Below are 20,454 nucleotides of genomic sequence, written 5' to 3' on the forward strand. Positions count from 1 at the left end.
GATTGAAGCCAAGTTCCTGCCCAGTTCAAATGGCTGTTTGCTCAAAAAGGTCATCCCACTTGTCTGTGAGCTTTGATACCTCCTGTGTCATCCTTGTGGTGACAAGGAGCAGCTCAGCAATAGCTCAGGAGCTGCTGTGCTTGGGGTGAGGGGCCTTGTCTGGTGTGGGAGCAGCCCTGGTCCCAGGATCCTTGCACGAGCACACACACAGTGTTGGTGCTGACAGGCACACCTGGGCACACCTGGGCACACCTGCAGCCTGTGACGGAGCCTGCAGGGCAGCCAGGCCTCCTGTGCTGCTCCCACATGGTCCCGTGGCTCGGGTTCCTTCCTGGGCTGGGCTCTGCACCACCCTCCAGGCTAATTGTGGTAATTGTTCTGTAGGCAGTTCTGTGCCCCACGTGCACAAGGGACAGGAGCTGGCTGAAGGAGAGGGGGAGAGGGAAAGGAGGAGTCTCCAGGGGCTGTTCATGTCTGAGTGAGGCCTGTAGACATTGGTGAGAGAGGAGGGACATGGTCAGTTGAATAATCAGATGCTCTTGTAATGTTTATTCCCATTCAGAATTGTTGTACGAGGATGTATTTACAGTGTGGGAAGTTATTTGGGCAGCAAAGCACATCTCTTCAGAACATTTTGTCCTTTTCATTGCCTTAGCACTTGTGGAAGTTTATCGAGAGATTATCCGTGATAACAACATGGACTTCACTGATATTATCAAGTTTTTTAATGGTAAGATCTGTTTTGATAAATAGTAATGAGGCTTTGCTCCTTCTCCCTTCCTGAGACTGTCTGGTGCAGTTCTTGTTGTGACAAACCCATGATCATTTTAAGCTCCGAGTCTCAATGCCAGGTCCTGCAGCACAAGGGATTAATCCACTTCTTCTGTCTTTAATTCTCCTCTAAAACCAACCCTCTGGAATGTTCCGGGATTGCTGCTTGTTACAGTAATTAATTATTGCTAATGCTACATGAATATCAGTGCCAGGGCAGGAAGGTGGTGCTGGGAGTTAAGATGTTTGTCTGTGTCTCTTAGAAATGGCTGAGCACCACGATGCTGCAGAGATCCTGAGGATAGCCAGAGACCTTGTCTACAAAGTGCAGACACTGATTGAGAACAAGTGACCACGGACAGGCTGTGCCTGGGGCCGCGCTGTGAGCCACTGGATGGAGCATTCCTTGCACTGTAACTCCAAATGGTGTTTCAATTGCATCTTCCATGTAATGTAATAAATAGTGAGGACATAGTAACAGACTTTTAAAAGCCAAACTTTCCCTTCACCAGATGAGGTTGGTGTTTGATAGTCCTTGTTACACTGACTTTGTATTTCTAGACAAAATCTTTTTGCATTCTCTATTTCCCTCTCTAGAAGACATCTGCCTACATCTTTGCGATGTTGAAAGGGGGATTTGACAAACTGCAACATTTCTGTTTTGACTTACTGCACCTGTAAAGCCTGGATGCACCTTGTGTGCTCTGCCAGAAGCTGCCACGGGGCAAGGCTGGGCCCACTGCTGCAAGCACGGGATGGGGTCCTTGGAGGAGCACGGTCCTGGCCTCACTGTCCTTGCCTTGAACATGGAAGAGAATGTGTCTGAGCTCCTGTTGCTAAAACATTTGGGTTTGTATTTAGCAGTGATTAAAGCCGATAAGGTTTCTGGCTGGGAGAATGGCCTTAACCTGAATGCCACAGTTGATGGGAGCAGTGATGAGCTCATGAGCTAAAACACCAGTCTGGCCTTGGCTGGCTGGCTCTCGCTGCTCATTCTCCATGGCCCACACAGACCTGCCTTTGTTCTGCTTTGCAAACTGACCCTGTGGCCGCTCCCAGCTGCCCGGCCCTGCCCTGTGCTGCTCAGGTGAGCGGGTTCAGCCCACAGACAGGCCCCTGCTCCCTGGGCCCTGCAGGGCCATGGAGAGCAGATGGCAGTGCCCAGCCTCCCCAGGTCCCTCCGTGCACACTCCTCCTCCTCCTCCTCCTCCGTGCCCTGCAGAGCTGTCAGGGCTCCTGCAGACACAGACCAGGCTCTGCTCTCACCAGCCCCTGCCAGGTGAAGGAGCTGGAATTCCTGGGGGCTCTGGGTTGCTGCTGCAGCCCCTGCAGGGTGTGGAGCCCTCTGTGTGCCCCCAGCCCCTGCCCAGCCCTGTGTGTCTGTCCACTTGAAAACTGGAAAAGTATTTTTTAAAAGAATGAGGAGAGTGAGAAAAACCTCCAACTCCCAGAGCCCAGGGAGTGATGGATGTACAGATAATACTGCACTATTTTCCTTTGGTATGTTGGGAATGTTCTGTACAGCTGTTTCACACAAACCCAATCTGTGAACTTTGCTGTATTTGTTAGAACATTCTGTCTGATTGGATTTTATCAATGTTGTGTATTATTTATTTTTGTTGAGAGCAGACTATTCTCTTTATTGCTCAATTATTTATGTTTAAATGTAACTTATGAATAAATACTTATCATCAAGGCATCCCATGGAGCTCTTTGGGAGCGATTTCTCTCCCCCCGAGGTGATTCCAGCCACAGAACAGGGATGAGGCTGTCTGGGAGGATAGGGCAAGATGTAATTAATGCTTCTCTGATGAGCTGCACGGGCTGTAGTGCTCAAGGCAATAAATAGGTCACCATTAAGTAGACTCCTGAGGTCCCTTAAATTACTTTAAGGGCGGTTTTCATGTACCCACTGGCTGAGCCTGAGCCAGCCCACCCCAGGAACAGAAATAAGCTTATCACAAGTGTTAAAAAGTAAGAGTTTCATCCTGAAATTTTAGGCCTGATTGTGATGCAGCTGCATTGAATCCAGCTGAGCTTCTGGACTTCCAGGAGAGATCCTCCTCCATCACTCCCAGCCCTTGTTCAAACCCCTTAAGCTCCTCTGGCTATGTCCTCTGCAGCAGGGATGGTCCCTCCTCAGTCTCACCTGGCTGCTACTGGCAGTTTTTGCAGCAGTGGTCCAGGTTTTTAGGCTAATGAGGTCTGCCTGGAGATGAGTCCCTGGGGAGTCACAGATCATTTCCCCATTCCACCATAAAAAGGCCCAACAAAGGCCTCTGTTTGCTGAGGTGGGCGCAGCTCTCCTTCAGACGCTGCTTGTTCCAGCTGCTAATCAGGTATTTATCCCTATCAACAAGGATCAGGCCTTTATGAAGTGCATCCAAGGACATGTTGGCCTAAATAAACTTCCAGTGTCCTTGTGTCCTCTGTGTTCATCTGTCTGCAAGGTGAGACTGGGGTGGGCAGGGCACCTGAGCACAACTGGCTCTTGTCCCTCTGTCCTTCCCACACGTCCCCACCATGTCCTTTGCACAGCCTCAGTAATTTTCAATGATGTTCTTCAGACCCTGGTGCTCCCCCAGCCCCTCTGCCTGAGCCCACCCGTGCCCCAACACCACCCTGGGGTTTGACTTGCCCAGTGCTGCATCCGCGTCTGTCACATCCAGTGCTGGAGCCAAGGGAGGGGGAGGCCCTGGGGCTGCAGCTTCAGCACCTGCAGGAGAGAGAGAGTTCCAGGTGGGGCAGCTGCGGCCACACTGCTCAGCCCATCCCTGCTGGCCCAGCCCCGGGCACAGGAGGGACAGACACCCCGGGGGGCTGCCCAGGAGGGTCCAGCAGGAGGGTCCCGGGCACGAGGCTGCTCTGCTGGGGCTGCTGGGGCCCCTGTGCCCTGCAGCAGGGCTGGCACGGGCTCCTCAGCAGGAGAAGGGCACAGCACAGGGCACAGGGCACGGCCCCACTGCCTGGGCTCTCACAGGCTGCTGAAGCTGCAAAGGCTTTGCTTTCCCCTGCACAGCACTGCTGCATCCTTGGCAGCTCCGTGCCTGCTCTGGGGGAGCTGCAGCCCTGCGGATCCAGAGGGAGGGAAGGCTTTGCTCTTCAACTGGGAAGTCACAAACAAAGTGAGGGATCTGCATGCAAAGCACAGGGAAGCAAATGCAGAAACCCGTTTCCGATTTCAGTGCATGTTTATTTCAGTTTTATATTTATTTCAGGCAAGTGCTTATTACATGGATATCATTCATGTTGGATACCTAAATTCTGGAGCATGAAGAGCCAGTATTGTACAGCTGAATAGTAAAAATACAATATGTACAAAATTAGTTGCTTTTTCACATAGCAGATGTATCCAAACACATAAAAATCTTTACAGTCTAGTTTGTCAATATTCAGTATTTCAGTAAATTGGTAACACAGTGACACGTCCTCACTGTAAACACAGACTGCACCTGCCCAGGTGAGCGACACGGGGGCTCCTGTGAGGTGCAGGGAGGGACGGGGGCTCCGGGCCAGCGATGGCAGCGACTGGGCTCAGTCAGCAGCTCCAGTGACACATTCCTAACGCGGGGAGCACAGCGAGACAAAATAAATAAATAAATGCTTTAGGCAGGAGGGGGGTCCCCGCTCCCACCACGGCTCCTCGCCCAGCGATGGCCAGGCTGGGGCCTGAGCAGAAGCCAATAAATGGTTGGGTGGGCACAGTCAGTCCCTGACCTGGCTCTGCCAAGCCCCACGCCCTCCTGGCCCAGGCTGTTAAGGCGTTTCCATAAGGCATCACACAGGGCTCTGCCACAGCAGCACAGCCTGGGGAGGGCCTGCCTGCCTGCCAGGGACAGCCCCAGAGACGGGCTGGGACTGCGGCACTTCCCTGGTGCTGACTTCTGCTCCCTCACACTCAAATTCCTATTCACAGCACAAGGAATGGGTGAATCAAGAGCCAGAGCAGAACCAGCCATGCCGTCCTGATGAGGAGCACCATGACATCCCGTGGCCCATTCCCACCAAATCCCAGCAGAGAACAGCCCTGTCCCTGCCCTAACAGTGCAGGGACAGAGGCCATGGGGCCTTCCTTCACTGATCAGCAGCCTCAGGCAAGGAGTGAGCCAGCCTGGGAAGAGCCAAACACAACCTCTGCCAAGCCTGCACAATCCAGTGCTGGGCTCGGGCTGGTATTTTAATAGTTCAAGTTTGGATTATCAAGTTCTGTATAACAGGGACAGAAAGAAGCCATGACTGATTCTACAGACAGCCTATTTTCCTTAACACTAAATATCTGCTTCTAACAACTGATGTTTCACTCAGGGAGGAAATAACCTATAGACAGTGTTATAATCCATTTTAATCTGTCCCAAATGATACCAAGGGATGGAAAACAGGCCATAAGTATGAGGGTTTTCCTCTCCTCACCCCCATAGCTCTTAGAATCAAAATAAGACTGGAATGAATAACTGCTCAGAAAAAAACATGCCAAGTCTCAGAGGAGCCTCACCTGTGAGTGCTCAGAGCTGCCCACCTCCACACCAGCTCCAGGAGCCCTCTGCAGCAGCCATGTATCTAACTAAGCTAATTAAGCAAGTGCCTAAATACCCAGACAGGCTGAGCCTAAGTCCTGCTCAGGTAAGCAGAGGTCACCTGGTTCATCTGGCCAAGGCTGCTCACCCCGCAGACACAGTGGGGACACTGGATACCCATCCCAGAAAGCAAAGGGGCCAAACAAGCACTGACCACATCATCACAAGGGGCAGAAGGCACCTTCCCCCCGACCCCTGGCACACGGGAGGTCCCCAGAGCCCCTTGTACCCACCCAACCTGGAACAGTTCTCACTTTTTTTCTTTAAATGCAAAAAACACCCTCAGGATGCAAACCAGTCCAAAGAGACACAGGCTACATACAAAAACCAGACACAATAAGCCTTGCATTGCATGTCTACAGGAATCTACCAGGCGTGCACGGACAACCACACCGACACCGACACAGCAGCGACACCTCACCTCCACCTAAACCACCCAAAGGCATTTTTTTTGTTTCTTTTGTTACAGAAGGCCACTTTGAAATAAAACAAAGAAAAAAAAAGACAAGGAGCCCAACAGCAGCAGCAGCAGCCGGCTCAGTGGGATGATGAACGCTCCGGACATGCCGTGGGCACCTCGAGAGCAGAGGCCTCTGCAAGGGCCATGCCCTCTGTCCAGCTCTGCTCAAGAAACCAAAACCCAGCCGTGCCAGGGGCCCAGTGGTGACACTGGAGCCCTTCTGGCCTGGACACCCAACACTCGGCCCCAGCACGGACAGACAGATGGACATACACACACACACACATGCAGAAAAACCCCAACGGCAGCAGCTTGGCTCCAGCCCTTATTTCCCTATGTGAAATGTGGGTCCCCAGCTGCCCCCAGGGACACACGAGGGTCCCCAGCTGCCCCCAGGGACACACGACCCGCTGCCTCTCAGATCCCACGCAAACAACTGCAGAGAACACGGGAAATCAGATCACTTCCCTTCCTAAGATAAACTACACAGATCTGGCAAAATTTACTGGTGAGGCCAGGAATACATTCCTGTATCTAAAGTGTCAGCGTTAAGAGCTCTTTTGAGGACCATTTCAAAGCAGCAGTTTGGGCTCTGTGCCCTCTGCCTGCCCCTCCCTGGCGGGTGCGCTGGCACTGCCCAGCACGAGGTGCCCACACAGTGCCCAGCTGCCAGCACCCCGGCCGTGCTGCCTGAGCTCCAAGCACAGCCCCAGCTCCTGAGCACCACTTGGCTGTTGGCAGCAGGACATGGAGCGTTGGGCTGCAAGGGCACTGCCCTCGGCAGAACCAGCTCCACTGACCAACAGGCTCCGAGCCAGGTGTGACAGGACAGAAAACCCTCTCAAACCACTATGCAGAAACCTCATTTTCTATTGTTTCTGTGGCATGGTTACCAATAACTAATATTATTCAACAACAGAAAAGATTTCTTGTAAACTTCATATATTTATTGGTTTTTGGGGGGACAAATTAGATCTTATGAATCCCCAAGTGTACATATATATTTATATATAGCTTTCTCCATAGGGAAAACATATATCAAAGGAGGAGAGACATTCCTAAAGTGCCCCTTGTCATACAGTACTGAACGGGATTTCTAAGAGCATCAGTGTAAATCCAAAGTTTCTGAGCAGGAATAACAGAGGTGGAAGAGGAAGGGCTGTGGCTGCTCTTCTTACCACAGAATAGAGAGAAGTTTGCTGACTTAAAAAACAAAAAGAAAAATCCCAAAGAATGTTTCTGGTAGCCCTGAAAAAGGCAGCTGAAAACAGGGGTACACACAACATCTGGAGCAGCTCCTGGGCAGGCCAAGGGGGATGTTCCTAATGGGAGGCTAACACCCATGAATGGGATCAGACAAACAGACTGCATGGCACAATTCCAAGGGGAAAGAAAAACTGGCCAAGACACAGGACTGGGCAAAGCAGGGGCACTCTTTGCTCTCAACCATAAGGGAGCAGAGGATGAGGTCAGCAGCACCCCTGTCCAGACAGCACAGGCCATTCAGTAACCCAGCAGCAAGCTCATCTCCCTGGGGCTCAGCCAACACTCCTGCACTGAGCACATCCTCAACCTGGCTCCTTCTCCTTCCATGAAGAGAATTTGTCCTTTTGTGAGCTGGAACAGTAAAAAAAGGCAGAAGCACACGTCCTCCCCCTCCTGACACTGCTGCAGAGGGCAAAGCCACACTCCCTCCGGAGAAGGGAGTGACCCTGCTGCAAATGCTCAGCGCTGAGGAGTTTCTGATGAGGAGAAACTGAGCCATACCCAGCCCTGTCGCTCAAATACTGGCACACAATGGCCTCCTTGGGAAAGCACCTGCAGGGACAGAGGCCAACACAGTCCTGGCAATCCTGGGAATTCCCCAGTGTTAATGATGCACTGCAATGAGAACAAATGATCTGCTTAAATGGGTTCTATGAAAAGAAATCCTTCGAGGTTTGTCCATTCTGCAGGAGCTGTGCTGGCAAGCACAGCCAAGACTTTCCTGAACTTAAGAATGCATGAAAGAAAAATAAAACAAGTGGTAACTGGGGCTTTATGAACAGACTTCACAGAATTCCCAGTGACACCTGCTCAGAAGGCACAATCACCCCTGACCTCTGCAGTCACTTCTGCCTCCAGACCAGTTTTATCTGGGGATAGTATGGAACAGGCAGATGCTCTCAGTTACAGCCCTGGCACTGCTCACACCAGTCCCCAACAGGCTGAAGTCCTGCTAGAGCCAACAGGTCCTTAGGGCAGAGTATGGATGCTGTTTTCCTGCAGGAGACCCCGGCCCCACACAGGACACAGCTCAGCCACCCCCTCCTCCCCTCCCAAAGCTCCTGGGCAGGTGTGGGACCACCCTCCCATCCTGCCCTAGGAGAGGGGCTGCTGGCTACAGCAGCATTTTGCCTGCAATAAGGACCGTGGAATACTTGTTTTAAAAAGAGAGGAAGACAGAATGGAGATCATTCACAGCAGCAGCTACACACACTGTGCAAGGACCAGAACATCCAGAGAGCAGCACAACACACCCTAAGCAGCCTCCCGGGCAGGCTGGCAGATACCAGCAGGGCCAAACAGCATTCCTCCTCTCCTGGTCTCTGGGATTTGCCACTGACCTCAGACGGGTCTGCCCCAATCCCGGAAGGGGGAACGGGAGGGTCCTGAGGGATGAGGGTTCTTTGGTGCACATCTCACGGTCAGACACGAGCTCACACTGATCCCCTGCAGCAAAGCCTTATCCTGCATAAGGAGAGACTGCTTCCTTGTCAAAGGGAACAAAGCTGCTTGAACTGCCTGCGCTCTGGAAGGGAACCACATCCCCTTTTATCCCTTGCCAAACCCACCGGCTCCCACACCAAAGCGTGGTCAGGACAGAACAAACTAACAAACATTAAACCATGCAGCAAATCTACCTCATTTCTCTATGTCTTCTTGTCCCAGGTTCCATTCACCAGGCCACAGCAACGCCCTGCAAGCTGCCAGCACAAAGCGTGTGCCTCTGCCAAACAACAAACCCAAGAAACCTGGGGGGAGCTTGGACCGGCAGGAGGGACCCTGACCAGGGCCATGCCATGCACAGAGATCTGCAAAACCAATTATTGCATCAGCAAACCAAGCCAGACAAAATACAAATTCCTCCAAAAACAGGCAAACAAAGCATTGTCAATCATTAAAATAATAAAAACCTGTATTTTTTTGACATAGCTATAAAATCAAGTAATTTATAAAATGGCAACAAATCAAGTCTGGTTGTGTATTCTTTTTCCTTTTATTAGACAGGACAGAGAATTTCCTTAAAATGCCATAACAAGTCACAGTGATTTTAGATGGTTTTTGAAATGTAATATATTGATGGGAGATACCTTTAAAATGGTTTGACTCGTGGTTTGTTGTTGGGGGTTTTTTGTCACTGTACTCTGGTCCACCAAACCATCTATCTTATAGTTTCTTGTTTAGAGAGGACACTCTGGCTTCTTCCTCCAAAAATGAATTTTGTCTCATAATCCTGCAAAATAATCAACCTTACAAAAGGCCTTCAAATGTTATATTTATATATATATATGTATATACATATATATATACACACACATACACACATATATATAAATATAGACTTCTATGATTTTTTTTTCCCATTCTACGCAATGTCTCAATAAAGAGATCAGCAATTTTTATTCTACAAAGAAGCAACACATAAGAGGGCGAAATTAAAGTCTTAAGAACATCATATCCATAGTTCACTCATTACACATAAAAGGAAAAAAAATCACCATGAACAACTGTCTTTGAAGTCTCTCGGTGGCGCGGCCCGAGCGCGGCGCGGCCCCGTCCCGGTGGCAGGCTGGGTGCGGGGACAGCCCGGGCACGGGGGCAGGCCGGGCACCGGGACTGCCTGGGCATCCACACAGCCCGGCACGGGGACAGCCCGGGCACCGGGGACAGCCGGGCACCAGACTGCTGGGGATCCACACAGCCGGCACGGGCAGGCCGGGCACCAGGGACAGGCCGGGCACGGGGGCAGGCCGGGCACCGGGGACAGCCCGGGCACCCGCATGGCCCGGCCCCGCCGCCCTGGGCGTTCCGCGCCTCCTCCCGCGGGCCGGGCGTGGTTGGAATGTACGGAGTTTCCTTAGGAAAGGTTCCCAACAAGAGCTCGCCGTGGAGCGTCCCCTCTAGGCCAGCTTCAGCGTGCTCACCGGGAACGACGGCATGGTCACCATAGTCACGGGGTTTAGGACCGTCTGGCCCACCAGCTGCGGGTGATGCATGACCTGGGTTCCCACGGCCGGCTTGGCCATCACGGCCGGCTGGCCCAGGCCCGCCGTGCCGTTCACTTGCTGGTGCGAGATGGTGTGGGCGATGTGGCTCACCACGGGCTGGCTGACGGCCACGGGCTGGGGGTAGATGGGCAGCTGCGGGCCCAGGTGGGCCATGTGGTTGATGGTGGCCGGGTGCACAGTGATGTGGCCGATGGGCTGAGCAGCAGTGGTGAGTTGCACGGGGCTGGATGTGGAAGGTGCAATGTGAGCAATGTGCTTGGTCTGTGGCCCCTGAATGACGTGGTTGACAGTCTGGATGACCGAGGCGTGGGTGGTGGCCGTGTGGGCGATAACAGTCGATTGCACGGTCGAGGCCGCCACGATGTGAGTCTGTGCGGGGACGATGGCCTGCGGCGGCACCAGTGCCTGCGGCTGCAGGGAGGGCTGGGCGTGGGGCTTCTGCTGGATGGACACGTGCGGGGGCAGGACCGCGGGCAGGGGGGCAGCGGCACTGGGGGGGACGGCTTTCAGCAGCTCCGGGTGCTGGCGCTGGGTGAGTTTTGGTAACGAGTTCACTGGCCTGTCATCCTCCATATCTTCATCCATGTTGTCTTCACCCTCTGGAAAACACGAAAGGAAGAAACTCCCATAACAACGCACGCACAGCATGAACTGGACCAACGAGCCTCCCTAGCAGGCAGCAGCAGCAGAAAGGACGTGCAGGAGGCGTCCCTGAGCTACAGGCTGGCGGCACAATGGCACGGTATGGTATGGCACGGCACAGCCCACTCCTCACTGCCTGTGGGCCAAGGACCAGGCACGTGTGAGAGCTCGAAAACCCAGCTAGAGCAGGGTGCTCCCAAAAGGCTGAGAGGTCTGTCTGGGCAGGCAAGGGGAGCGCCATGAGCAGAGGCTGACAGAAAGCACCTGGCTGAGCTGTCTGGCCTGAAGTGAGCTCCTGGGAGGAGGAACAGGGTTTCCTTTCCTGGCCAGTTGTTCCAATGATCGGCACCATCCTTCTGCTCCCAGAGCAGGAAGGAAATTGCCATGAAGAAACATGGCAGCAAGTCTCTCATCTGGTTCTGGAAAATGGACTCTTGTCTAGTCCAGGAACTAAGGAACATAAAACAGGAACATACTAGTCCTGAGATCAAGAAGGCAAGCCTGGCACCCTGCACTGCCTGTCCTAGTGCCAGCCATGCAGCAAAGCATAAACATCTCAGGAGACACAGAAGCAGCAGGAACACCAGGAAGCCACTTCCCCTTCCCAAGCTCTGGGAAGCAGCAGCTTGATGTGGTCACTTTCAGCAGAGGCCACTGCAGAGGGAACAGCTGGCACTTGTAAGGACAAAGCACTGGCACTCCCAACTTCCATCAGACTACACCTGGAGCTGCTCCTACCATCAGAGGTGATGAGCCTGAACAAATTCTGGTCTTCCCTTCCCAGAACCTGCCATATCATCTGCCTGGCATGCCAAGAGCAAATGCTGACTTGAAGGAACTGCTGTAAATGCTTTTGCACTGCTACAGCCTCCGTGTCTCTGGAAAGCTCTACAGCCACAGACTGCCTACTCTTCCTGCTGCAGATCCCTGGCGTGGAGAGAAGCATGCATTCTCCTATCTCACAGAAACTTCTCACTGGAACCGCATGTCAGATATCCATTAGTGTCATTTCATCTTCACTGTGAATCCTCCTCACGCAATGTGAAGGCTCATCAAGTTGTCCAAATGCTCTGGCGATCCTCCCTGTACCAAATCCTTCTTCTGTATGTGCTGAACACCCTCCCACATCCACACAAATACACCAGGATGCCCACTTCTAATGAACAGGGCTGCAGAAATGTGCAAGAAAAGAGCTAAGTTTGGAAAGCAGGGATTTATCTCCACAATCATGTCAGATGAGCAAACCTGCACATTATATCTACCTGACATTCATACACAAGTTTCAGTTTACTTCACATGAGCAGCCGTGTGTTGTTAGCAACATCAATCATTACAAAAACTCCAAAACCTCTTACTTTATTCTGAATGCAAAGAAACCCTGATGCTGCTAAATGAAGATCCCCACCACTCCATGTAACTGTGTCAATGACATTCCAAGATAATTACGAAAAAAAGAGAGCAATTGTGGGTACCTGATGCTGTCGAGGTAGATGCCTGGTCATCCTCTGGCTGAACTGTCTGCCGAATGATTCTGTCAATCTCCAAGACATCCATCCACTGGCTCAGCTCGTTCTTCAGTTCTGCCAGCCGCTGCTGCGTAGCGATCTTCTCCCTCGCCAGCCGCTCCATCTCGTGTTCGTATTCTTTTTCCTTCCTCTTTAAAGTCTGAAGTCAAAGAAAAGAAAGAGAAATATAATGAGAACAAAGACAAGAATAACCTACACTAATCTGGTCACTCCCATGTCCACAGCTCATTATTCTATACTGCCAGTTATGCTGGTATAAAACGTGCTCAGGTATATCTATACCTGCCAAATGCGGGCAGAAAGGGAAGGACAAGAGCTGGCACATAAAGCATTGCTCTAGTTGAACATCTGCTCTCTGAGGGAAAACTGGTAAGGCCCCAAAACGGAAATGCTTAGAAGGAAAGAAAAAGCCTAAGTACTGATGAGCTTTTGAGCAAGAGCTCCTGACCTAGAGGAGATGGTGGATGGTAGAACCAACAAGCCCCTGCATCATGGGGAAATCCTGAGGTCAAACAGGAAGGAAAGGTGTTTGTTGTCCTCTCCTGCTTATGCCCCCTTGGTGCTGGGAATCACCACATCCATTGATAAGGTCAGGGGAGCTGCTGCATCAGTCAGCACAATACAGAGAAATGTCCCACACTGCCCAGCACTACTGCTGGGAAATACAAACCACACTCCCCGGGGGGACCAACCATTCCAAGGCCTGCTCTATGAGTTTTTAAATCAGTGTAGCACTGCACAGTCAGAGACCTGGTCCCTCAGCCCAGGGCCACACTTACTATATGCATAAGAGACAAAATTAGGTGAAATCTGTAAAACCACATACAGACTCTCCATTTTCTGAAGTTAAGTTTCAACACTGGGAATTTAAATCCCACACACACTTCTGAAAATACCAGCCACACAGAGCCCACATGGATGCTCGTGTTCCCTCACTGCTGGCAAGCACTGAGCTCAAAAGCAAACCCCACACCTGGCAGAGGACCAGGCTCATGGTCTTCTTAACACATCTCCTTATTTCTCTCTCAGGTTCTCCAGGATGAGTACAATCAGAGCCTGACCTCACGCCTTTCAATCGTTCTGCTGGTGTTGTAGCTCACAGGTTTGCTGGGAAGGACCTTAAAGCCTGTTCAGCCAGCCTTTAATGCAGCCTAAGGCAACGCAGATCAGGGCAGCTCCTGCCAGCTACCTTTGTCCCAGTAACAGCAATAAAGGAAGTATTTTTAAAAGAGCCAAACAATGTGTGTTAGCAGGGCACAACCACTGCAGGTGTGTCAGTGGAGACAGCTCCTCTCCCTCCAGAGCAGCTAAAAGCTCTCAAAACAGAGGGTTTTCAGGCAAAAGGGGCAGTTCTTTCTCTCCTGCTGCTTTTCAAGCCAAACAGGCAGCAGAGAGACCAACACCATGTCCTGGGCAAGCCCAGCAGCCCACTGCAGGGAAGTAGCTGTGGGGACAGCCAGAAAGGAAGGATGGGGACTCCTGGAATCCTGGCTCTGCACCAGCCCTGACCTGTAGCCCAGAGATTCCCATGTGGCTGAGGCCCAAATCCACAGGCTGGTTTTAAAGTCTGTTTCCTGTCGAGTGCAGCCAAAGCATTTTGCCTGACCCAGAAAAGTCATGTGCTGTGTGTGCTCTGATTGCCTAGCAAAGGGGTGTGGGTGAGACAGGGAGTGATGGAGGGGAAGGTGATGAGGAAGGTGCACGCTCCCAGATCAGGTTTAAACACGCAGGACTTGCATGCAACTTGTCTGAATGCCTTCCCCTCACTATGTCATCAGGAAAGAGGCAAGTAGAAGAAAGGCTGAGGCTAAGCCTGCTGTGCAAACATGAGCCCAGTCCCCCTCTGCAGCATCTCCACGCAGGGCACGAGAGGACAGAAATCCCCGCAGCCGCCTCGCGCCGCAGCGGGCACAGCACACGCATATTCAAACAGATCTGGCTTCGCTCCCTGCTGCCAGAGGAGACTCCCGGCACCGGGGGAAGGCACTACTGCAAAGTACGAGCAGGGCCGCTGGTAATTAGTTACAAACTTTTAATTACTGGGAAGGCAGGCAGGCAAACCCTTAGCAAGCACGAGGACAAGAGAGCCAGGGAGTTCACTGTGTCACTCTGCAGGCACTCCACAGGCATTGGGACGTGGCACTGCTCCAAGCCCAGCCCTGTGGGCTCTGCCTCCCTCCGTGCCAGCAGTCCCAGCTCCTGACTGGGTGCCAGCTCCCGGCAGCCCCGTGCTGGGCCTGCATCTCCTCCCAGGGCTCCGGCAGGGCTGGGTTCTCTCCAAGGAGAGCTGCTGGGGAGGCTGGAGCAGCACATGGGCTGGAGGAACCCACAACATTTCAAAACCTGTTCTAGGATGCAATTCACCGGAGCTCACTGGGTAAAGACACATCTCCAGGCTGAGCTGCTCTGGCCTCATAATGAACTGGGTGGGATTAACTGGAGCCCTCTTGCCTCTCCTCTGAGCTCCCCTCCCAGCACTGCCCACTCTCTGCAGGTGCACACGGGTGCAGTCCCCTCCCGGGCTCTGCAGGGACTGGGAGCTGAGCCGGGGAGCAAGAGCAGAGAGCAGCACCCGTGCAGGGACAGGGGCAGGGACCCTGTGCTCTCCCTGCGGGCACACACAGCTCCCGGCACCCGCCTCCTGGCAGATTATTTTCTGCAAATCATCCTGCCCACACCAGGTGCCAGGATTTCCCGTCAGTCAACAGAAAGTCCACAGTGACAGCCAACCCTGAGTCACTGGGACTGCGGTCACTGACCTGCCCCGGCACATCAAAACCTTTAGAGACTCACACTGATCCCCTGGATGTTTTTCTAAAACAGGAGTTTCTGTCAGCACTACCACCATGGATCCCATGCAATACAAAACCAGACGCTTTAAAATAACATATAGCCACACAGACACTTTTCCCCAAACCCAAGCCTTTGCAATTTTCCAACAGAATGGGAATGTAATGGTAGCACTGAGAAGGGCAGAGGGGATCCTAAAACTACAAACAACACAGTAATTGAGAATTAAATTTGATAAAATAAATTCATACAAATGCCTAACCACCTTTCCTTTGAAATTTCAGGAAGGCAGAGGCCTGGGTCAGCTGCAGGGCAGGAGCTGCCACCTGACCCACCTCCACAGCCACTGGGAAGGACCATGGCAAGGGGTCACATCTGGGGCCGGCACTTGGGATGGCAGTTAAGGTGCCTGCCAAGATCCTGAAGGACACACACTTAACCTGGCTCATGAAATACTGATCCTGTTTCTCCACAGCAGAAAAATCACTGAAGTTACCTGCATTTCTGTTTTCCCACTTCCTCAGGGAGAGGCCGGGCTGGGCTGGTCCCAGGAAGGCCAGGCATGGCCCTCGAGCTCTGTTCTGTTTGCAGAGGGCAGCCCAAAGCTGGGGGTGGCTCTCACTGAGGCCACCCCATCCCAGGCTGCTCTTTGCAAGCACCAGGCTCCAGCACAGACCCTCCTTCTTACGTCTGCATCTCCATCATTGCAGCATTTCTTTTCTTCCTGTTAAGCAATTGGGAATCCTGGTTGCCCAGGCAACTGTTACACTGCAGTGTGAGGAACCTACAGAAGCTATGACTTTAGAACTCTTTTATTTTTCACACTTAAAAAAATTCCACATGATCATCACTGAAAAGAGTAGGCCTTGGCCATGCCAAGGGGGAAGCTGAGCTACCCCAGGAAGAAATAATGGATTTCCTCATACTCTTGTGACTCCATCTATGGCTTTTGATGCTTGGGAAGTTTTGCAAATCAGCTGCTGGCTGTGGTGCAAGCAGATGATGTTCCTCTCTGAGCACTCAGTGCAGCACTGCACGGGCACAGCAGGGGCTGCTCGGGGGCAGGCGGGAGCTGTGACAAGGACACAAGGGCAGTGGGGAGCCCCTTCATCTTTTATTTAACACCAGCAACCAAATTAAAATCCACATGTGGGTTTGCTCTGGCCCCCCTAGAGCATCTGATTCTCCTCTGTACCTGTCAGCTCCTTGGCAGCCTTTATGCACCTGGATTACTGAAGCAAGACCAGACGACTGCAGTGACAGCAAAGGCCTGACACAATTCCAGTGAGAGCTCTTCCCCACTCTGTGCCCACTATCCTGGCTGGTTTGCAGCCACTCTTTGGTCCTTGTGTGCATCTCTCTGTCATCATTTGGTAAACAAACCATACACCAACTCCTGCTCTCCTTGTATAGCAACAGTCATTTGTCACTGCAAAGAATTTTCCATTTTATAGCCGTCTGTAATTAAATTGCTCACTCTCCTGTCAAGACAGAAATAATGCCCCCAATGCCTTCCCTGCACCTGCCTCAGGAATGCTGCTGGCCCTGTGGCTGGTATTGGAGAGGTTCAAAAGGCCTTATTACACAGCTCCCCTCATAAACATTTTATTAGCCGTTTAAAAACACACTTTCAATTATGAGTTTTCCAAAGCATATTTCAGCTCTTTTCTTCTGTAACACTTGCTGATTGAAAATACCTCATCAATAAGCAATCAGGAGAGTGATTTGCAATTTTGAGCCAGATAATCTTTAACTCTCTGCTCTGGGGATCACAGCTGGTGCCAGAGAAAGGGACATGCTGAGCCAGGGGGGTCCTCAGTTGCCACTGACCTGCAGGACCTCCAGCACAGACCAGACCAGCTGGTCAGGCTCTCCACTGCTGCAGAGCTTTGATTCCTATATGGAATGGAAAAAACCCTACATCCTAAGGACCTTATTCTAGCTGGGACTGCCATGGTGCAGGAGATTCACAGCAGGAGCAAGAATCCACCAGCCTGACTCCAAAAATGTTCCAACCAGAACCTGAGAGATGCTGGGGAACAAGCTGTCCCCACACAGTCCCAAACGGAACCCAAACAGTCCCAGCTGCCAAAACTCCACTGGCCAAGGCACTCACCTGTAGATCTGGGGATTTTCCATCACTCCTATCAACTCTGAGCATTCCTGATTCGAATGGTGCTCATTTGCCTGTTGCTCAGCTGCCACAAGCAGTTTGTTCACGGCCCAGCACCGACACCGAGCGCTCGCCCCAAGCCCACCCGACCTGCTGCCCAGGAGCAGAGCCTGCGGGCTGGCAAGGCGAGGAGCCAGCTCCCCGGCACCAGGCCAGCGTCCCCAGCCTCTGCAGCCACCCCTGCGCCCTCCCAGGTGACAGCACCTGCCCGGCCCCGTGTCCCTGCCCGCGACGCCCACCGGCCCCGCTGTCTGCGAGAAGCAGCCGCGTGTGAACCCCGGCTGGTTGCCACGGGAACCAAAGCCATGGTTTCCATGGCAACTGCTTCATTCTGCCGGCTCTCAGAGATGAGATCCCGCAGTGATGCCGGATGTGCTGGCCTGGTACCACCGACAGCAAAACACAGGTGGGGCACCAGGGCACCACCACCGAGCACGTCAGCACTGCGCTGCAGCCAGCCGGGCACTGCCACCACCCACAGCTGCACCCGGGCACTGCCACCACCCACTGCCACCACCCACAGCTGCATCCGGGCACTGCCACCACCCACAGCCACCACCCGGGCACTGCCACCACCTACAGCTGCATTCAGGCACTGCCACCACCCACTGCCACCACCCACAGCCCCACCCGGGCACTGCCACCACCCACAGCTGCACCCAGGCACTGCCACCACCCACTGCCACCACCCACAGCTGCATTCAGGCACTGCCACCACCCACAGCCACCACCCGGGCACTGCCACCACCCACTGCCACCACCCACAGCCACACCTCACTGCAGCCCATGCCTCAGGAGCCCCTGCTCAGCACAGCACCACAGTCCTGCTTTCCCCAAACACAAGCTAAAATCACAAGGGGCTTGACCCAAAGCCCCGAGATGCTAACAGACTGTGCTCAGCGCCGGGAGAGCGAGGCGAGGGTCTCACCATGACCAGTCCCCAGGGGACTGGGTGCAAATGGGGGCAGCCACAGGACAAGGACTTCAGGCTCCCAGAGCTTCAGCCTCTCAAGATCTCAAACTCAAAGTTCACACCAGGAGCTGAACCAAGGTAAAGCCTGCAAGGTGAACCAGAGCCCGTCCCTGGCTCCCGGCGAGCGTGAGGCCGTGGGTGTTTGCCAGTGCCACGGAGTGCTGCTGTGTCCTGGCAGGTGACCTCACCCTCATGAGCACAGGGGCTCGAGGCAAGGAGCCCATCCTCACTGCGCCACCCACCACTGCTCAACCTGCCTGCAGGGCTAGGGATGAACTTCTAGACAGAAATACTTCCCAGAATAGGAAACATGCCTGGAGCAATCATGGAAACCGAGAACACGCATTGGTATTTACATTTATCATTTCACACTGATAACTGCACTTCAGGCTCCAGATAAAAAAAGACATCAGGCCTTAATCTGTGATCAAAACTAGGGCTGGAACGTGGCTGTTTGCACCAACCTGTCAGAGTCAGCCTCCTGAAGCACCACACTCTGGACAAAGTACAAACAGTCACTGGGGCAGAGAGCAGGAATGATCCAAATCAGGAAGACAAAAAAGAAATTCAGAAGAAAATAAACAACGAACAAACCACCAAAAAAAACCCCAAAAAGCAAAGCAAAAAGGCAGCAACCAACTGGAACTCACAGTACAACAAAGCAAGGAAAAGCAGAGCCATGCCCAGGCCAGTCACTGCCCCATGCTGGCTGTCACCAGGTAAGCAGATGTGGTTTAATTCCTTGATATGACTCCCAAGGACACAAGAAATTCAATTTTACAATAACTGAAGTACGACTTGCAATCACTTGGTGTTTAGTTTGGCCATGTCTTTTGCTTTTCCTATTTTTAATTTTTAACCAGTCTCTGTTGTTCAGGAAACAAATGAGATATTTCTAATGATTCCAGTGGATTCCAGAAACCCCAGAGACCCTGAAATACCATGGTGTGTTTGTTACTTAGAAAATGATCCTCCCAAAAATTAAAATAACTTGAGAAATTAAAACTTGTTAAATTTTAATTTCAAATTTAATTCTGCAGTGCTTAAATTTAAAAAAAATTGAAATTAAAAAGAATTGTGGGAAATATGCTTTTGAGATTAAGTGTCATTATTTTCTGCAAACCGAAATGAAGGATGCTGCATCTCAAGACAGGATTATTATTATTAACAACACGACTGCTGGATGCAGGACCCCAAAGCTCTTCCCAAGCCTTTGTGATGACACATGGACAGCAGCTCCAGAGGGCAACAGGCAGGTTTATGTCTTGCAGCCACAGCCAGAGCTGTGTGCCAGGGATGAGGAGGAGGTTTCTGAGCAGACACTTTATCCCTGCATTGCTGCAGCGCCTCTGTATTTTCCTTGCAGGCAGATCTGAGCAGCTGCTGCAGGAGCCAGGGCAGAGTTTTGGATGGGTCCTGGGTGCAGCCCTCCCTCCGTTCCTGCTCCTACACCCCGGCTCAGCCAACAGGCACACGGCACAGGTAAGCTGCACACCTGAAGGGACCCTGACCAGGGACTGAGGGCTTCTCCTGGGAGAGGACACCTCCCAGAACAGCTCTGGCAGGTGAGGCTGGCGCCAGGAGCCAAGGGCTCTGACAGCAGCACTCCCCCTCACACGCAGCGGGTCCGAGGCCCGGTGACTCAGAGATGTGCCATCCTCCGCACCACCTCTCCTTCCTGTTTGCCCATGCACCTAAGGAGGTCAGTGCCACTTACTCACACCCCAGCAGCTCCACCCACGGCCCACAGAGCAGATCTGGGTCACCAGAGGATTGCTCTCCATCCATCTCCCTCGCCGGCAGGGCCACGGTGGCAGCGGGAGGACACAAACCCAGCTGTTAAAGGCAAACCCACTCCAGCACCTGCGTGAGGCCATGAGGCAGGGCTGTGCCAGGCTGCAAACCTCTGTCTGTCTGTGCAGAGAGCTGGGGCTGCCCTGTGTGAGCCATGAGGCAGGGCTGTGCCAGGCTGCAAACCTCTGTCTGTCTGTGCAGAGAGCTGGCGCTGCCCCTGGGGCTGCCCTGCTGCTGGCACAGCTGCCCTCCATGCCATGGCACCCACACTGCCCCTGCTGCTCTCAGTGCAGCTCCTCTGCCGGGCTGAGGGGCTGCCTTTGCTGTGTTCCAAAGACAGGCGACTCCTGCAACGTCACACATAAAATAGAGCCCATGCAACCACGCTGTAATTATCACCACTCTCGTTAGGGCCCACGCGCTGTCTCCCCTCCCATGCCAGCTCCCACAGCAGGTGGCAACCAGAACAAGCAACAGCCC

The 20,454-nt window shown here is 52.7% G+C and overlaps 2 protein-coding genes across 8 annotated transcripts in view; one reads left to right on the forward strand and one right to left on the reverse strand.

Moving 5' to 3' along the window:
* The window catches only part of SGSM2 (small G protein signaling modulator 2), a 36,662-nt gene extending 34,187 nt beyond the window's left edge, over positions 1-2,475 (forward strand). For 6 of the 7 annotated variants that reach the window (XM_064729560.1, XM_064729563.1, XM_064729562.1 and 3 more), the window contains 2 exons: positions 563-730; positions 1,035-2,475. In XM_064729560.1, coding sequence (XP_064585630.1) covers positions 563-730; positions 1,035-1,123 — 257 coding nt within the window. In that variant the 3' untranslated portion in view covers positions 1,124-2,475. The remainder of the gene's footprint in view (positions 1-562; positions 731-1,034) is intronic. The other variant, XM_064729564.1, reaches the window with a different exon arrangement.
* A 7,324-nt stretch (positions 2,476-9,799) lies between these two features.
* Positions 9,800-20,454, reverse strand: part of MNT (MAX network transcriptional repressor) — a 28,408-nt gene continuing 17,753 nt past the window's right edge. The window contains exons 5-6 of the mRNA XM_064729484.1: positions 12,191-12,383; positions 9,800-10,675 (exon numbers count right to left, since the gene is read on the reverse strand). Of these exons, the coding sequence (XP_064585554.1) occupies positions 9,969-10,675; positions 12,191-12,383 (900 nt within the window). The 3' untranslated portion in view covers positions 9,800-9,968. The remainder of the gene's footprint in view (positions 10,676-12,190; positions 12,384-20,454) is intronic.

The sequence above is a fragment of the Zonotrichia leucophrys genome, chromosome 19, assembly GCF_028769735.1.
Source record: "Zonotrichia leucophrys gambelii isolate GWCS_2022_RI chromosome 19, RI_Zleu_2.0, whole genome shotgun sequence".
NCBI classification, from domain to species: Eukaryota; Metazoa; Chordata; class Aves; order Passeriformes; family Passerellidae; genus Zonotrichia; species Zonotrichia leucophrys.